General features: G+C 42.7%; 1 protein-coding gene across 2 annotated transcripts in view; it reads left to right on the top strand.

The window, feature by feature from the left end:
- The window catches only part of SDCCAG8 (SHH signaling and ciliogenesis regulator SDCCAG8), a 117,256-nt gene extending 98,639 nt beyond the window's left edge, over window positions 1-18,617 (top strand). Inside the window, exons 16-18 of one of the 2 annotated variants that reach the window (XM_086631591.1) lie at window positions 11,880-12,011; window positions 13,966-14,048; window positions 18,502-18,617. In XM_086631591.1, the coding sequence (XP_086487717.1) occupies window positions 11,880-12,011; window positions 13,966-14,032 (199 nt within the window). In that variant the 3' untranslated portion in view covers window positions 14,033-14,048; window positions 18,502-18,617. Of the gene's footprint in view, window positions 1-11,879; window positions 12,012-13,965; window positions 14,049-18,501 lie in introns of those variants that run through there. The other variant, XM_086631592.1, reaches the window with a different exon arrangement.
- Window positions 18,618-19,094: the final 477 nt, after the last annotated feature.

Genomic DNA, 19,094 nt, shown 5'->3' on the forward strand with positions numbered 1-19,094 from the left:
AGGATTATTTCATTTGAAGAGACTTTAAGTACATTATGATCCCATTTTACAATTTTTATGTCAGGAGATAACATGAGGGACACCCAAATATTCATTCATTCGTATTCATTCATTCAAATACTTGCTGAGCAGGTAACATTTTGATTTTAGAGACATTAGAAACAAACCATTAACTACAGAAGCATCTTCCCTACTGAAGATCTTTGCTGAAAAATACACTATCTTATACTGAGACAAATACTGCTCTAATATATCCTAAATGCACAGTAATTGAAAAGTAAATGTACAATTACTGCTCTTTTTTCTCTTTAATCTTTTTCTTACTCTCCAGAAGGCTCCTTATCTGGAGCTTAGGAAACAGCAGTCCTCAGCTTAATCTGCAGTTTAGTTACAGCAGCGCGCGCTCTTCCCCGAGCAGCCTGCGTGCCCCCCTGCTCAAGCCTGCATATGTTGCTCAACACTGATCAAAAGTAGCCTCCCTCGGGAGGGAGGCTTGGGTTCGTTTTGTCGGCCTGTTCATTACCTCCCCTCAGCCAAGGCTGAGCCAGGTGTGAGGTGGACAGTTGTCCACCAGGAGCCGTGCCAAGACCACCAGCGTCTCTCTGGAAGGCTCTTACAGTGGCCGCTGAGAAGGAGCAGAGTCATACCAGTGAGCCCCAGTGGGGACCTTGGGCTCTCTTGGGGCATCTGCTGAGCTTTCACAGTCTTCCAGAAACTCAGGCCATTTTCTGCACCGTGTTAGCGTGTGAGTTTGCCAACATCATCATGCAGGTTAGCGAAAGTGTGCGTTTCCTTCAGATGTCTGTTTCTCTGTGTAGGTTTCCTAACAATGAATTCTGAGTAATGGTATATTTATGCTGCAGTGGCATTATCAGAGGTTACCAAGTCTACAGAGACAAATAACTGAGTGATAGTAGGTGGATCTCTTGCTTCTCACTTTGCATACGTGTTTGTCTTCCATATCCCTACTTAGAAGAGCAAAAACCCTGGTTGTATTTTTAAAGCTTTATCTTAATTCACTGCTAATGATTTCAGGCACTTAATTTTAATTGTCCAAGTACTTATGTGAGTGAGAATGTTCAGCTTCCAAAAGCATACCAAGACTTCTAAGCTTTCTTGTTTAAATATTTGTTTCATAAAACTGTTACCATTGCTTACCACTGAAAGACTAGAACATGGGGAATTAATAGGAGAAAAGCATAGTTTACCTAACAAAACTAAGCAAGACCTTTTGATGTAATCTAAGGGGAAAAGTACTCTTCCTATAGATGCATTGAAGATGTGTCAAGAAAATGAATAATGTTTAAACTTGTATCAAAGAAAAAACTGATAGTTTTGCTAGAATGTTTGACAATAATTATAGTACAGTGGAAACAGAAGAGTCTGTACATACACAGTGGGGGACAGAATGAATTCTGCTGGAAGTTGCTAGTAGTCTTACCATGGTGGGATGCCTGTGCTGGATGCAGGGACTGCTGACTGATGTTCCAAGCCATTGTGCTCATTTTGTGTGGTACTCCCAACAGCCCTGTGCTGCTGCTATTGCAGAGACACTAGAGCTGCTATTCTCATCCACAAGCTGAGCTGCTGTCACCAGAAAGACATAATTGACCCTTCCCACTGGCTGTGATCTCTGTGTGTTGACACACATCTCCGAACTGGCTGGTTGCAGTCGTATTCCTTATTGTGGAGGGGTTAATGGTTATTTTGAAGATAACTGTAATGATATTTGCCTCTGAAGCAGCAATAAAATTCTTCTATTTCATAGCAATGATTGAGTTCAGCCTTTAGGCTCGATGCAGTACATTCAGAGCACAATTGGACTGATATGTATACATCATGAAATAGCCACTCTCTTACAGAGAGTGTAATACTGTCTATAATGTACTAATACATTTTAAAGATGTGTTTTCTGTGAAATGCTTCCCTGCTCTCCCTCAGTACTTCTAAGCAATTGCAGGTTTCACTAACTTCACATGCAAATTCAGTGGTTTTAATATAGTCTAAGACAAAACACCAGGTGGACTCTGTATTCACAAGAGCTGAGCTCTATGAAGGCAGGCTGCCATGACGGCTCAGATCCTCCAGCTTTTCTCATTTTCTGGAAATCCTCTGGTTTCTCAGGATGAAACTCTTTCCTCTCAGCCTTTCCCAATGTAAAAATCATTCCTTGTAACCCTCACCATCTCCCCTATGTTTGGTCTTCCATGTTACATTCTCCCCAGCTGGTGTTTCCTTGATGCTCTGACTCTCCCTTTAGTCTCCGCAGAGCTGGTTTACAGTGTACTGAGGGACCTGGGGAGATTGGGCTGGTCCCAAGTGGATACAGTCCTGGTCTGAAGTGCTGTGTTGCGTGACAGTAGCAGCGTGTGAGATGGAAGCACATTTGCTTGGCCAACCAGCGCTAACAGAGAAACAAAGGCTGAAGCCTCCTCAGGTCTATCCAGATGTGCATATCTGAGCACAGATCTTCCCTACCTCTTGTGCGCATCCGAGGCTCCTCTGCCCACCTTGACCTGCTTCCCAGCCATTTCTCTAGATCCTCCTTCAATATGCGCCCCCTATTCTCATTTTCGTTTCCTAGACAGAGTAAGTTTGGAAACCAGACATATGTGATCGAGCTGTATTTGAAGGGGAGTAGGCCAGGCTTGGGCTAAGTTCACAAATGGAAGCAATCTGGTTTGTGTGGAGAGCGCAACCGGGCCTTGTGTGGAAAACATCTATCTGAACATGCCGCACAGAAAAATTCTCTCTGTCACCAATTTAAAGTCATATTTTTCCTCTGGTATGTCAAAAGCATAAAACTATGCTCCATACAAATCTTACATCTATCATTACTTTCGCTAGTTTATGAAAACCACAATAACCCCATGGGAACCTTGAAAATAAGCAAATGTGTATTGCCTGCCAGAGCTTACAGGCAAAATCACTTGTTTGAAAGGGGCATATTTGCACCTCTGATGTGGAAAATAAGGGTAATGGGGTTTAAGCAAAGGAACTAGAGGGATGCCTACATAGATATTTAACACTTTGTGTTTGATATTTTTGTAGCTTATTTTATAGTGGTCAATATGTACAGTATAGCAGCTATGGTTTTTATGCTGAAGAACATTTTTAAAGGACTATGATAAATACAGGTACTAAACTGGGAAGACTCCCTTGCAAATAAAGAAATCAAAAGGACTGTACCTGGCACTATTGAGCTCCCATTTGCAAGGTCACTAGTGAGAAACATTTTACTTTCCAAACACAGGTAGTAATAGCTATAAACATAAACAGAAGCTTTATGCTGTCTGTGGGACAGAGCCTGCAGTCCTTGCTGGTAGCAGCTAGAGTCTGGGCTCCGTGAGGACAGCAGGACCGAACCCAAAGCTGTTCTGTTAGTCGCGATTGCGACTGTCAGAAACAACTGAAGCAGTTGTAGCTCAGCTGCACTACCCTTTCTAGCGGTAGTATTTTTTTAATTAAGACAATGTCTGACAAAGTAAATTAACAGAAGCTGATGCTTTTGGCAGTTTTTTTGCTTCAAATGCCTGATGTCAGCTTGGGCCACATGTACAATCTGCACATGCCATGGGATAGAAAAAGTGAAACCTTCTTTTTCAATTCTCTGCTGCCTGCCCAAACACCACATGTACTGTCTGTTACATGTCGCTTCTGATGAGGTTCATGCTGGGAATTTCTTTTTAAAGGCAAAGTGTTTCTGAAGGAAAGAGTTCAGATTGGGCAGATTGCATTAAAAAATTCTCAGCGTCTCTAACTCAAAAATACTGTTTTGTGGGGACACCAACTAGAAGTCTGTAAAGGTTCAAGTTTGTCTGGTAACAAAAGAAATAATAGAAATCTAAGTAAGCAGTGGGGAGAATGGAGCACACATTTATAAAAAAAAAATTCTTGTAACCAGTAAAACAAGTGCAGGAAAAAATATTTCAGTAATGCACATATGTACCTTGTGGAATGATCCTTATAAACAGGAGGGGGCCAATTTTGAAACCTTGATAGGATATGCGTCTTTTAACATTATTAAGACTGCTTCCTGATTGAGAAATTGGGCAAAATCTGTTCTGATAACAAAATCAAAGAGAGGTGAACGTGTTAAAAAAAAAAAAAAAAAAAAAATTAGAGTCTGGCTATAATGTTCCAGGATTATATTGATTATATATCTGCTGCAAGCCCTGCCTCCTTTTTTTTCCCCTAAGGTATTTTACAGCACTCTAAATTAATAGTCAGGCTAAATGGTTTGGAGAATTGTTTTATTAAACATTTTTCAGGAATAGGCAGAACATAGTAATCAGAAATATTTTTCTCTAGAGCAAACCTGCTCCAGAGTTCATATTCTTAGCACAGATTATATTATTTTGAATTCCTTTAAAGGAGGAAATGCCTCTCTTCAGCCTAGGGATTCGAACACAAATAGACATTAGTGAAGCTTTCACCTATCTCTTTTCCGGCCTGCCATCCATTCTCTTTCATTGTTTCCTTCCTGTCAAAACCCAGGAGGGCTAAAAGTGGCCATCATACCAGCTAAGCCCAGCTGCTACACCCCCCTATTAAAGAGCAGGCTGCTAATGTTCTCTCTTCAGCACGTTAGACACAAGCTATTAGAAGCCCAGGAATAGCTCCAGGCTCAGGTTTCCTATGTGATCTATTTGTTTAACCTGTTGGGCCAGCTGTGGAAGTGAAGATGTATTCTAATAGTCATTGATGACATCTGAAACAAAGGGGAAGCTATTGCTGCTAAGTAAACTTTTAATTAAACCCTATTTGTAATTGTTATCATGGCACGTGAAGATTGTTATCTTCTTGGAGAAGATGTAATATAGACATTTCTTTAAAAGTATGTGAAAAAAATAAGAGTGCCTTTAGTAAAAAGGAATTTAGAGGTTACCCAATACACATTTAAAGAAAAAAAAAAAGATTAAGTGATAAGGAACCACCTGGGTTAAGGGTTTCATGGTGAAATGTGGACATTTTCTTCTTAGATGTCTGATTCCAAACTGTGTGAGGGATATTAACGTCTAGTTAACATAAGTTGGATGAGCTTGTTCTGCCTGTAGTCTAGGCAAGTGCTCCCTTCCTAAGGTAGAAGTAATATTGCATTCCTTCTCTGCCTGAACAAATGACAGTCTGGGCCTTTTATGTGGCAACAGAATTTTGATTTTCAGAGGGTGGGAAATGCCACAGAAACTTGTTTTCATGTGCTCTAAACTGTCTGCCTGTGTCCTGTTAGAAGTCAGGACTTCCAGTGTAGCAGAGGTGAGGAGGTTCATTCACTGTCCTTAGTTCCTACTCACTGCTACAGCTGCTTTTTTTTTTTTAATGTGTTTATGTGGGGATTTTTTCTCTTATGCTTTGTTTCTTTCATTAACAGGAGAAAGGTGGATCATAGTGTTTTGCTTTTGAAGCTAGAAGGGAGAATGGAGTTCAGTTAAAGGCTGGGTAGTATACATGTTCCCTTTTAAATTTTAGGAGCACATGGGGACTTCTCTGAGATGCTCATCACTTAAGGTTGTCTCAAGGTCCTGATCTATAGCTCAACATCTTACGAAAATAGCAATTTAGGATACTAATGAAACTTTGGGGGGTAATTTGTTCTTTGTCTACATTTCTAAATTTGTCGACTCTTATTCAGTTACCTCATAATTTACTATGTGAATTTGTCAATGCTGCAAACCACAGTGAAGATGCAGGCTGCTCATATGAAAACTAATTTTACTACTGGTTTAAATGTCCTAGTTGTCTACAGAACTGACTCAAGATATGAGGAGGTGGGGAATATAAATTTTGCTGCCTTAATGAAAAAGGCAACATCACTCCTGCTATGAAAAGGAAAGACAGAAAAGTAGAGTTGAGGTGGAAAGCAGAGGGAACCTGTACTGCCATCTCTGCAAGAGGGGTGAGGAGGGACACAAGCCAGGGCAGTTGTGGCTGCAGAAACAAGCTCACTGTGAGCACCAGCCCTACTACACCTGAACTCTTTGCACGGCGGCGAGTCTGGCTTTCCGAGATCCTCGTATAGGCAAAGCAAGCCTGATCATTGATTTGTGCACAGCAGGAGCCCACCGTAGGCAGGGCCTGCTCTATCTGTGTCAGGAACTAGCTGTGATCGCCAGAGTTTGTATGTAAGGTTGTGTGCTGCTGCTTGTTATAAGGCACTGCTGAAGTTCTTTGTGCTTTCATTAGGCTTGCCAAAAAGTAAGGGTTAGGCTGAAACTGTTCAGCAGGGTCATAGTGGGTGGTTGCCTCGGGAAGAGACCAGCGAGGCTGGCCAGGGTGGTCAGTGAGGGTGGGAGCCAGGGTGGGAAGAGTTGCACAGCCAACCTTCGCTCTGGCATTTCTCAGCTCTTGACTATTCGAGTATATGAATTTAACATCCTTTAATGAGTTGTAGTACAACTATCTGTTAAGTACCACAACTTAAACATTTCCTACCACTTTAGTAAATGATAGCAAATAGAAAAAATTATAAAAGCAGTAGAAGTTTGCTGATGGAAAGTTTCCTGGATTTGGCTTTCTTTTCTGGTTGGCTTGCTCCTTCTCTTTCTAACAAGCTTGTTTTTAAACCTGTACTGGCTTTTCAAATTCAGACAAAAAAAATAAAAACATTTGAGATTCTCAAATGGCTGTTACCAAATGTGGCACTGCCTTCACGTTGGGGCAGCATCCCCTTCAGTTGCATCTCCGTCCACAGCGTGGCAGGGAGCTGTGGCATTGCCCCCATTTTTTTCCCCTTACAACCAGGAGCAGCCTGAGATCGCTGTGTCCACCTGCAGGCAAACGAGCGACGTGAGAGCCACCTTAGAAACCAGTTGCTTGGGGCTCTTACCCTGATGAGGGAAATGTTTTTTTAAAGGCAGTTTGCTGCACAGTAACATATTCTCATGATTTTGAGTTTTGGTAGTGTTAGGGGGGCAGTGGGAGCCGTGCCCTGGTGCCCGCTCACCTGCGGAACTGCGGCCCCGGTGCTGGTGGCCCCCGTGGGCGGATGGCACCCTGGGCTCGCCGCAGGGTGCCCAGCACCCGGCCCGGTGGCCGCTGGCACTGTTTGGCGTGATGGGCTGCCCTCCGTTACCGTGGCAACCGGCAGATGGGGGCTTCGGCGGGGTCAGCGGGGAGGCAGCCGCAGCCGCGTGCCGGACGAGCCGCTCAATAACAGCCCTTTCAGCTCTGACAGCTCCGCTCTGGCTGGCCAGAAGTAGTTATCAGATTACTTGTATTAAAACCTAATTAAGATGTGTGCCAGTAAATGCAGCGTGGTTATTGGATTTGGTGATTTAGCTGCTGCAGGTTGCGGCAATCTAATCACACCGTTCCAGCAAATTCAGCTCCGCGGAGTAGAGTGAAAACATTTTACATCAGTAGCCTGACTGTGCTGAAAGAGTAAATAACCTTTTAATGCCTCTGCTAGGTCACGGGCTGATCCCCGCTGCTGGGCGGATGGACACTGCCCACAGATCCTTGCATGTTAATTTGTTTCACATCAGCTTTAAAACCCAGAGGAGGGCTGACAGGTTGTATCAGCTTTTCCCTTCCCTGCTCCTAGTTACCTGTGGATTAATGGAGCTGTGAGTCCCTCAGGGCAGGGAGCTTGCAGCAGGAGCCTTGCAGGTGCCCCTGCGTTAGCAATGTGTCTTTGCAGAAAAGGAGGAAGCTTTTGATTTTGTCTGTAGGCCGCAGACAAGGGGACGATCTAAATGTAACATGGTGGGTGCTAGTCCAGCTTTGTGGTGCTGGATGCAATGGAAGTTTATTCTGCTGAGTGGAATTCATGTTGGTGTCAAAGCTCTGCTTTATGTTTGATGTTTCACATAATTTCTGCAGGGTCTTGCAGTGGTCGTCTACCCATAGTAGTCAAAACGTAACAAAACCTATCTATCCCTTTTCATTTATGGCATAGCCTGGTCTCAGATCCAAACTGTACTGCTATTTGGAGTGAGATATGTAGTCTTCTGCAGGTTGTAGCTGCACAAAGTATCTTGGAGCCCTTCTAACATAAAGCTACATACAGGCTCCAAGTACTGAGGATCAGAACAAAAGGTTTACCTTGAAGCATTCATTACAGCTTGTGATACCTCGGTTTTGTTCTCCTTCTGTGGAACCACTTGCCTCTCAAAGCTGCCTCTTACCTGCCTCTATATAGAAAAGGAATTTTGGTTTAGAGTGATTAATGGAAAATTATGTTAAGGGTAGATTATTACTAAATGGGAGCTTACTCCTTAGTGCCACATTGTCCTGAAAGTAGTCCGAATGCAACATGGTTCAAGAGCTATATGTCTTCACCTTGTGCCTTGAAGTAACATGACAGAGCGTGGAGTCAGTTCCTGGCCTTCAGCACTCCCAGGCAAAGGAGGAGCAGCTGCCCAACATCCACTTTGGAAAAATGATGTCATTTGGAATGGAGGGTGAGGATATGGTGGTCACTCAGATGCTCAGGACGCGGTACACATTTGCCTGGTAGGTGGTGTTGCCAAAGTGAACGTGGCGACCATGCAACCTCAGTCACTCGTATTAGCAAAACGTGCAGAAGGTTCTGTCACCCAGTTGTAAAAACGATGGCAGGCATCGATGTGCAGTTGTAACATATGGGAAGTACAGTGAATGTGGGTGGAGCTGTTCATTTCTCATCTTGAATCATTTACGAGATCAGCAGGCAGGCCAGATACAATGCATATGGGAATGTGTGGCTGTGCTGCACATGTCACACGTAATAGCAGATACTGTGAGAGGGCCCAGAGCCTGTCCTCAGGAGCTAAATGCACCAGAGCAGGCTGGTAGTCCCAGTGTGTGGACCAAGGGCCAGCTTGGCAGCAGTTTTTGTAGAGCAGACTGGTAGACAGAATTTGGGAATTCATGAACCGAGATCTGCACTGACTAGAACTACTCCCTGTTTAATCCATCATGACCCAGCATTGTAGAAAGGAATGTTATTAACCCTGTACTCAAGCACTGGAGATAGACACAGATGATAAAAGTAAAGTTGTGGCCTGCTAGTCAAGCCCAGCTTAGTGTCTGTGTTATCTTTCCCCTTCTGCTCAAGGGGACAGTCTAAGTGTAACACAGTGAGTAGTGAAGTTACAAAACAGAAGAGCATAATTGAGTAGTATTGCCATAATTAAAGACTTTGCTATTTACAGTAGCTTACCTGAATCACCCTTTGCAGGATCTGAAAGGATATAGAGCTTTACAATAGAGCTCACTAAGGCTTGTACCCAGTGATGTTTTTGAAATTCGCATGGGCTGAGTATCTAGTAGAAAGCGGTGTTTTGATGTAAAACTCACATGAGCTGGAAATTACTTCTCTCTGGGTGCCAGAACTGGAGGAAGTTCCTCGCACTGAAGTGGTGGCTCTTCAGCTGGAGCCTTCTCACCGTGAGAGCAGTGGCACACCGGGGAAGGGCCTCTCCTTGGGGCTGCATCAGCGGCGTTTGCTCTTGTAGCCAGAACAAGCCCTACCGCAGCAACTGGCAATGCTCATCCTGTTGCTGCAGAGACGTGAGTCAAGGGGTTTATCTACTTACCCGGGTCTTTAGCTGCCAGTAATAATGATTTTGTGCAAAAAGGTCTCTCAAAGACTATATGATTGTTCTTAAAACAGACCAAAACACTAGCAGAATGTGAAAAATTATTAATTGAATATAGAAATCAGCAGAAACTTAAATTCTAAGGGCCTGAATCCAGACTGTAGTTGGTAGCTGTTGAGTTGGACTCTCGTGCATGAGAAGGATTTCATAGCCTTAAAGCAGCACTGGAGTTCTTCCCTCGGCTGTCTGAAGACAGCACGTTCCAGTTACATCTCCCTACCAGAACTGCTATAAAGTAATAAGTACTCTAGGAATAAAGGCCTGGAAGATATCTTTATTACAAGTCAAAAGGTGCAGTAAGGTCACATCTCCTCCACAAGTTAAAGGAAATCAATGGCAAAGTAGCGAGCACCATGCGGCTCTCCAGTCTGAAACTACGACGTTGCCTCCAGCAAGCAATAGGGTTGTTCTTGCACTCCCTGGGAGCAAAAGGCTGGTGGAAAAGCTACTTTATTTAAAAACAAAACAACAGTACAAGGGCGAGTTTTTGTTTGCGTGGCAGAGTTTTGTTTCGTTTTTTTGAAGTTCAACGCCCCTGAAACCAGCTTTAGTAAAGAAATGAAGCATAAACAGCTCCTGTACCAACATGGTATAGTTTGGAAGGTATAAGGAGCGTGAAATTAGACACAGAGCATCTAAGTGTGTATTTAGTAGAATACCCTGTGCTATGAAAGTGGTAGTTTTGCTTGCTTCATTGGACATTTACAACCAGCTGTCGCTGTTTGCAGCTAGCTGCATTTAGTTTTGTTCCGATCCCCAGGAGATGGTCCTGCAGCTCCTCAAATCCCTTTTGCAAGGATACATTAGCAGAGTAACAGGACACTGAAAAACAGGCATTCGGTGTTTGCTACATGATTCATGCAGTTTGATTTCAAAAATGTTGGCTGGCAGATACAGATCAGTAAATACTGGTTTTGACATAGATTTCAGCAATTTTGTTTCAGCTAGATTTTCCTAGCTTTTTGTCAAGAAATTCTGAAGTGTTTACTAATGCAGTTATTTGAACAATCTTGATTAAGAACGTGGATATTCAGAGTGATTAGCTTAGCTGAGTTATGGCAGCTGTACAAGTCACAACTACCACATGGAGCTGAAAGTGGAAAATCGCGTCTTACTGTAAGCGTATTACTAATTCCATTAAAAACACAACCTGTATGAGAGAGACAACCTAAAAACCTTGTTCAGCTGGAGCTGTAATTCAGTTTGTTGAGCAAGAAATAGTTTACAAAAGCAAGTGCAAAGTTCAGATCCAGAACTAACCTTGACAAAAGCAGAGTCGGTTGGTGCTCCCTAAGTGCACAGTGTTTAGATGTGTAGGTTTGTCTCTAGACCACTCTTACTTAAAGACAAGAAGCTTCTAAGGTATCTGAACTAACTTCTGATTAAAGACATTTCCATTTAAAGAGTGAAATGCATTTAATGTAAAAACACAATTTCCGGCTTATTTGTGTTTGCGTCCCTTGCTAGAGATCCTAAGCAGACTTTTTAAACTTTTCATGGCCGGAGTAATAAACAGTGAGTGAGAACATAACCAGCCACACCAGCTTTTCTGATTAAAGAAGTAAAGGTGTGGTTGCCCCGTCTATAGCAGTGTTGTCCCAACTCGGGCACTTGTTTTTCAAGTGTAAGCAAAAGGCCTCTGTGTGCTCCTTCTGATACCTCCCAGCATGTTCCCTCTGTTTTGCAGCCCCTGATGAGAAGGACTTTGGAGTGATGGGCTCTTCACATCCTTCCCCAGGAATCCCTGTTACACTGTTAAGGCATCTATGCTGATGTGCTTAATTAACACTGAGCTTTCTTGAAATAAATGTTGCGTTCTGTAATGAGTTTTGGAGATTGGCCAGGTTGCAAAGAGCAATGGACAAAAACCAGAAGTTTTTGTCACTTCAGGTCCAGTTTGTCAAGGCATTGGGGTATTTGGATTTAGAATCTGAGCCAGCATGTGTGATCCAGGAAGACAGTTATTGAAGCAGCTACAGAGCGTGCCGCTTGCTTAGCCACAGGTATCAGGACTCAGTCCTGCAGTCTCTACTGATGTCACTTAATGGCAAAGCAAATTTGCTGTCACGTCGTAATAAGGCTTCTGAATTAGAAGGGCAAACCTTTAAAAGTGCTCATTTAAAGTGTGAAGATAAAATATGTGGAATGCCCATCCTAGGAGTAACACTTTAATCTCAGCCCATCCACCAGACTGAGCTCTGTCATCTGGGAGCTGCACCCACCAGTGCAGACATCAAAGCTTCTACCATGAACTCCAACTTCAGATGCTCTGCAACCCTTTTATCTAATTTTTTCCAGGTTACAGCAGCTTGACAAGCACTGCCAGGCCACTGCCCAGCAGTTAGTGGAGTTGCTCAACAAACAGAATCAGCTCTTCAAAGAGAAGCAGCTGCTGACAGAAGAGGTGCAGTTTCTGCGAACACAGGTACCGTGCCAAAAGAAAAGGAAGTCTGAGGGGAATATTCTGCAGCTTTAGCAGAGAAATCTACCAGCAGTGTCAGTTCAGCTGTTGGACTTTGTAGCTGTTGTTGTTTTAAATGAGGCGTTACCTTATGAAAAAAATAAAATAAAAATCCATGCAATTGCAAAGAGACTCATAGCTGAACCTGAGTCACACTTAAACCTAAACTAAATGAAGAAAATGTTTTGAAGCAACAAAAAAAACAGCAGAAGTTATTCTTTGTGACAGTTCCTAGCCTTCTTATCAGAAGATTTTGTGTTCCTTCTTCAGAGAAAAGGGAAATCTGTTCTTTAACAGCATTAACGTTTAAACAGTAGCTTGATGTTGATAATTTCTTTGAACTTTTTGCTGACATTTGTCAGACTTAAGTCCTCCTACCAGTTTGTGACTTTTTTTCCCCTCTTATTTTTGAAAGACATTTATCTTTCTTACTGCTCCATGACCTATCACCCAAACGTGAGACGGCAAACGTGGAATCAGTCCGGCTGAGCACTAACCACTGCACTGCATCTCAGCAGGACTGACTCTCGCTTCCAGTGGTCTCTAGGAAGCTGTGGCTTCTCATGGACTGTTGTTTTTTCTTTTTTTTTTTCACCATTGTTCTTCAGTCAGTCAGTGCTTTGGAAATAAGGGCAAGGGCTACATGGTTTGTTTGGGTTTTTTTCCTTTCTTATTTCAGAAAAAGGAGGAGGAGAACTAATAAGCACAGTGAGGTTTTCATTAAAACTATCAAATAATCAAACCCTTGTTTTGTGACTAAGTAAATGAACTAATCCAACCATCTCATGATGCTTTCTAACTTGCAAACTAGTGAGTTTGCCCAGGATAACTGGAGTTCTGTTACTAAGGTAGCAAAAGACATTCAGTGTAGGAAATTTAGTCCAGTAGCACACCTAGCAGTAAAGAGAACATGAATCGTCTTAGCACCTCAAAATATTTAAATCATACTATTTTTTGTAGGCTTCTTAGCTGTAGAATTTAGTACGTGTTCAACCTAGGAGAATAAAATCCATACTTTGTTATGCCTTTAATCATGTCAGTGTGTTTGGTTTTACAGGGTTTCCTGTTGTAGCAGACAAACTTGGTGGCTTAAGACAGTGTAAGGTTATCAGGATGTAGTAACTACTGGCAAACTTCAGGGCAACCACAGTGTTCGTTCTATAAGATAGTTTAAGTAGGTGGTTGTTCAGAAAAGAAAATTAAAATTTCTTTTTTAAGGGAAGCACTCTTGATAATGTGAACAGACTTTACACGGTCCATAGGGATTTTGTTACTGATAATCGATTTTATCTGGAAGCAAGCATGCTTTCATGAAGTTGGGTAAAAAAAAACATACAAAAGAGGAAAAAAAAATTCAGATATTGTACTGCTATCGAGACTTGACTAGCAAAAGCTTCCTTCTTTATGTTCATTGCAAGTTAATTGTGCTCCAGAGGACACTTTTCAACTTGAGAACACTCAGAAGAGAAGAATGATGTGAAAAAATTATTACAAAATGAGTCCTAAAAATCTATTTGCAGCTATTAAGGCAATGGTGGTTCTCTGGGAATTGGAATTCAGCCCAAGAGAGCTGCCTGGAATATCAAGACAATTGTTTTAAGAAAACTGAAGAACAGTTCACCCTAAATGGGAGCTTTTAGCTACAGAAAGATGTAGTTAGTGTAGAAATGTACTTTCAAAAAGAAATCAATTGCAGAATTGGTGTTGATCAAAGGTGAAAGTGGCATCATATTCCACATTTTACTATATTGTTGAGCAGTTCTCCTTTATGGGTTTTTTTGTGTGTTTTGTTTTTTTTTTTTTCTTGGTGGGGGGAAACCAGTCATACTTAAATCTTTTAAAAATGAAGTAAAATCCACTAATGTAAATGTGCTATTGTATCTTGGAACATAAGCTGCTAGTAACTGCAGTTCCACATTTCAGGAAAAAAAATGGGATGCAGATCTCAAACAGGACACAGATGGAATCAAGTAAAAACCTGGATGGATGAAGAGAAATGAGCAGAAGTAGGTATTTTTTCTATATCCTATATATAGAGAGGGGAGGGAGAGGAAAGGAGGGCTAAAACTATTTGCAGATGTGGGTTGAATCTGGCAAACACTTCAAGACAAAAGGGAGAAGGAAGTGTTTGAAACATTTTTGGGTTTGAAATTGTTGGAGCTTTTTATGTTTGGTTTTGGGGTTTTTTTAAGCATTTAAATCTTTAGGACAAGAACTCCACAGAAAGACAGGTTTACCTGACAGAATTAAAAACAAAACCAAAAAACACTAAACTTTTAAATTGGAGGGAAAGGTGGGAACTTCTGGAGAACTCAGATTTTACCATAGACACTTTTTGGTCTGGATAATCACTGGGTGTTTGTCTTTGGATTTCGAATTGGTTAGCTTTTGTCACTTCCAGTAGTATTTGCCTTCTGAGGAAGCAGAATGCTCTCTTTCTTCAGCAAGGCTACAATTCGTTTTGTAAAAAAATCATAAAACTTAGTGTCATGTTGAAAGAAACATTATATAAATAATTGTATTTGGAGCAGTGCTGTTGGAGTTACAGTTCTGCTACATAGTTACAGCTGTTCCTATTGCCTTGTAAGAGTTACCTCACTTTAATTTGAAAGTCCCAGATTTTAAAGTTGCATCATTTATTTTCATTTAGCTGACCTAGACAAAAAACAAAACAACAAAACAAAACAAAAACCACCCACTGACAACCTATAACCTTCATAGGATTTGTTTTCAAAACTCAGGTTATTTCCACTGCATTTTTTAATTCTGGTGTTAGTGCTTGCTGTATGGGGCAGGGGAGAAAGGGAGAAAGAAAGGGAGAAAGAAAGAAAGAGAGAAAGAAAGAAATGTCTTTAAATCCAGCTACATTCTGGTGTGCGGAGAGTCTCATTTTCATGGGAAACTCATTCTACACTGTAAGGAAAATTCTGAGTTTTAAAGTGAATGAAAAAAGTTATCATAAAAGAAGTACCTGATCAGCTACATGCTGAATTGCCTCACAGGCAACGCGAGTTAAAAGGCTTTTAGCATCCTTGTTGAAGGATTAACCAAGACGAGTACCACAGTTTTCAAAGACATCCTTCTTGTTCTCATCAGTGAATTACATGCTTTTAAAATAATAATATTAAATCTATGACTGACAGAAGCTCAGTAGTATTTCAGAATAGCCACCTGCCTACAACATGACGCAGATGCTCACGCTGCAATTTTCATTTTCATAGGGCTAAAAAGGACCAGTATGATAATGTGGCCTGACCTTACAGCATAGGCTGTGTATCAGGCCATTACGCTAATATTTAATAGCTGGCACTAATATTTAATAATGGTATACAGCGTAACATATTCAGGTCCACGTAAAAAAGTTTAATTATGGGATTTACATCTCGTTTTGAAAGTTTTTGAACAATTCAAGTTTTGAGTTTCTACCTTTGAAAGTCTCTCTCACATAGCAACTCGCTGGAGGTCAGAAGGATAAGAGGTACTCAGCTCCCCTCCTCTATAGGTACTAAGTACAAACATGCATAGTACAGCAAACATCTGAACTGAGATTACTAGAAACCTCAGCAGTGCCCACCCCTCCAAGTGTGTTGCTGAAGGCTGAGATGCTCCTCGCTTGCAGGATCGGCCCTGGTGTCCATCAGCTTGACAGAAATAAGTATTTGTCCCCGTTGCTACTCCCCTCGCAGAGCCCGGCTGCCGGAAGGGGTTGCTGGCCAGCTGCGCCAGCGAGAGCGCAGACCGACAGCATCCGCACCCTGGGGATTACCTCCAGCGCGGGCTGTCGCCCTACGCTGCCGCTCTGCCTTCCGCCCTGAGGACCTCCTGCCAGCCAGCCCTTCCTTGGCAGGAACCCTCGCTGAGCCACTAAAGCTCTCTCCGCCCTCATTAAAGATGTGAACAGACCGCCTTTCTTCTAAACAGAAGTTAAAATATACTCACCCGTGACTATATTCCCATCCTCGCCCCTCTAGTTGCTCAGTGGGAGGTACTGTCAGAATTACAGCTGTTCCCAAGCGGTGGTTTTCTTTGTTTTCTTACATCAGCATGAATTTCCAGTGAGGTCCCAGCAGCGAATGCAGTGCTTGACATGCTCCCAAGCGCCCAATTTGCTGCCTTTTTTTTGTTTTTCATGTTACAGAAGGCAAGCTTTATGTCCGGAGAACAAGTAGCTCATCCATCTCTGATGTCAGAAGTGATTGAGGCTGATCCTTACATGGCCCTTAACTGTTCTTCAGGAGAACTGAAGACTTCTGAGGTTATTGAGGGGAGAGCTTTTTTTTTTAGTGTAGTCGAAATGCACAAAAATAGTGCCTCTGCCAGCTGTTTGTTACAGCCAGTGACATTCCACAGGCAGGGATTGGTTGTTGGTTTTCTTGTTTGGTTGGTTGGTTTTTTTTTTAAAGCAGGTGAAAGGAAAGTCTTCATTACTCCTTAGATGGGGTTTAGTCAGAAAAGATGAGTTATACTATGACAGCAGCAGATACAGATAGACCTCTGCTTGATGTCTCACTGCCCTGACATAACACTTCAAGTGCTGCATCACCTAGGATTTAGCTGTTCAGATTTTGTGAATGTGCAGCTGCAGGAGGCCCGTAACTCCTGTGCAGTGTCTGGCCAGGGGACAAAGCCGGGGAGCAGCTCGGGAGCTAAGCTTGGCCCTCCTGCAAGCTCCACCTTGGGTTTTGCAGCAGTGGATCATTTCCAGGATGAGGAAATGAGGCACTCAAGTGCCAGGATTGAGGCATTCAAGTGCTTTCTAACCAGACAAGAAGCTAGCGGCTCCCCTCCCCTCTATTACAAGTATAGTTAACAGCAATTAAACTACTTAGAGATCCATGGTTCTGCTCCTACAAAACCTTCTAAGAACACCCAACCACCCAGTTGAAACAGATGCCACTGAGGGGAGGGAATGTTGGGAAGAACCTGAGCAATTTGTGCTGCAGAGCTCTGCTCACTGACTATCAAGGTACTGCTGGGAGGAAGAGAAACTTTAAGACTAGAAGGCTCCTGACTATCCAGTGACCAACTCATTACCTGCACGTTAGGCTCTGGGGTGCAAGTGTTGGCACCAAACTGGTTTACGTGCATACAGGCAGGGCTAATGAAATGTTTTTTGTGGCTGTAGGTGACAAGAAGATGAAAATGACAGGTTTACAGTTAGAGGCATATGTGACAGTATGTCTTTTCCAGGGTAGAAATGTTTTGGAGTTTAGTGGTACAAAAGGCTACTGTTGGGAAAGGGGGAGGCTTAAAAAGAAGAACGGGGTACAGCTGGAGACGGTCACTTCAGTGATCGGGGGAAAGCAGTGGGCCAATGTGCCAGGCTGTCAACTGGGCCACCAAGGGCGGCTGCATGGCAGAGGAAGGGGCTGGTTGGGGATGATGCAGGCCAGCCACAACAGCAACAATTGCCAGGGGACTTCTTCAGGAGCTGAGCGTTCAAGGGGTTTTTTTGCCTGTTTAATCTCGGCCTGTACTCCAATGCTGGCCGTACGCAGAGGAGTAGGTTTCTCCTGGCTGTCACTAACCAGTCACCCACAAGAAACTGAAGCCCCAAGGCTTCTGGTGGCTGTAGTTCATTTTTCCTTGCCCTGGTTGCAGACACAACCGTAGCGGTTGGTGTTGGTGCATGTACTTTAGGGGAAGAAGTACCACGTTATTAGTTTTAATTGATTCTTTAAAGAACTGCAGCTTCATAAATTCTCTTATTTTAACTCAGCCCTAATTGCCTTATCAACTAAGAAAAAAAAACAACAAAACCCTTTAGTCCTCTAATGCAAAACCAGCCAAAGTAGAAAGTTTATTTTTATTTCTGAGGTCATTTACATCTCTTAATTTCAAATTTTAGAACACCAGTGGCTTAATTCTAGGTGGCTCCCCCAGCTCCAGGGGAGTTTGCTGTCTCGCTCTTAATCCCGTCCTGAAGCGCCCCTGAGGAAGCACAAACTAACTACACAAGAGCGTCGAAACCACGATTTAGCCTTCCCACCAGCGATGTCCTACTGGCAGCCAGGCAGCACCTTCCTGTTTTGCTGCAGCCGCCCACCCCGTACACACTCTGTGCAATTCACAGTAAATACCCTCTGGCACAAACCTGCCGCCTCCTTCCCGGAAAGGAGAAGGGGCAGGATCTTAGACGTGCCCCAAAACAAGAGCTAAGTGATTTACTGCTGAACGTGAACCATGTCTAAAGCTCATGGAGATCCTGTTTTTCAGACATCAAATAGCTCTTGTTCTTGCTCTCTCTCAGCCTTCTGATCCTAGGCAGAGGGGGGGATGGCAGGCCCGCAGGAAGCGCAGGCTCTGAAGCAGCACTTGTTTACATGGTATTACCACAGCCTTAACCGTTTCTGGATTTCTCTTCTAAGAACGCGCCCGCGGGCTGAAGCAACAAAAATGAGAAACAGAAGCAACGCCGTACAGACCACTTACACCCCGGCTCTTTCTTTCATCTTCCAGGTCTGCTCTGCACCCGGCTGAAACCTGGGCTTCGCTGAGGCTCACCCAAAGACACCTCTGCAGCTGCTGGCTAATTTCAACTGGTTTCTACTTGCTTTTAGCTACAGAATCATAAATATTTTGAAGCGTTACCAGCCTACCAAACTTACTAGGAAGACAGCTGGGACGCTTCTGAAAAGACTAGGCTTGCAAGCTAGTTTTAACAGCTATTACGTAGTGGTGATTTAATTCTTAATTAATGTACCATTTTTTATAATTTTTTTAATCTATTTTTATAATTGAACATAGATGTCTTATTTACAGACTGAAATACCAATAAACTTAATTGGATTCTTAAATTTTCCTCGTTCTGTCCTCCTGAATTCAAGGGCAAGCGTGTGCCTGGGGAGGAGGAAGCTGTTTGTAAGCCCTGCACAAGCACACGGCGCTCCTGTTTATAAACTCATTACCAGAATCTACCCGAGAACTTTATTTTTACAAGGTATTTGTCGCTTTTTTATACAAAAGTGAAAGTCCCAACAACTATTTATCCATCAGAAAAGCATAAGAATGATTGAGAAATATTCCATATGATGTGGAAGAATTTCCATGGG

The sequence above is a fragment of the Tauraco erythrolophus genome, chromosome 2 (genome assembly GCF_009769465.1).
Source record: "Tauraco erythrolophus isolate bTauEry1 chromosome 2, bTauEry1.pri, whole genome shotgun sequence".
Lineage (NCBI taxonomy): Eukaryota > Metazoa > Chordata > Aves > Musophagiformes > Musophagidae > Tauraco > Tauraco erythrolophus.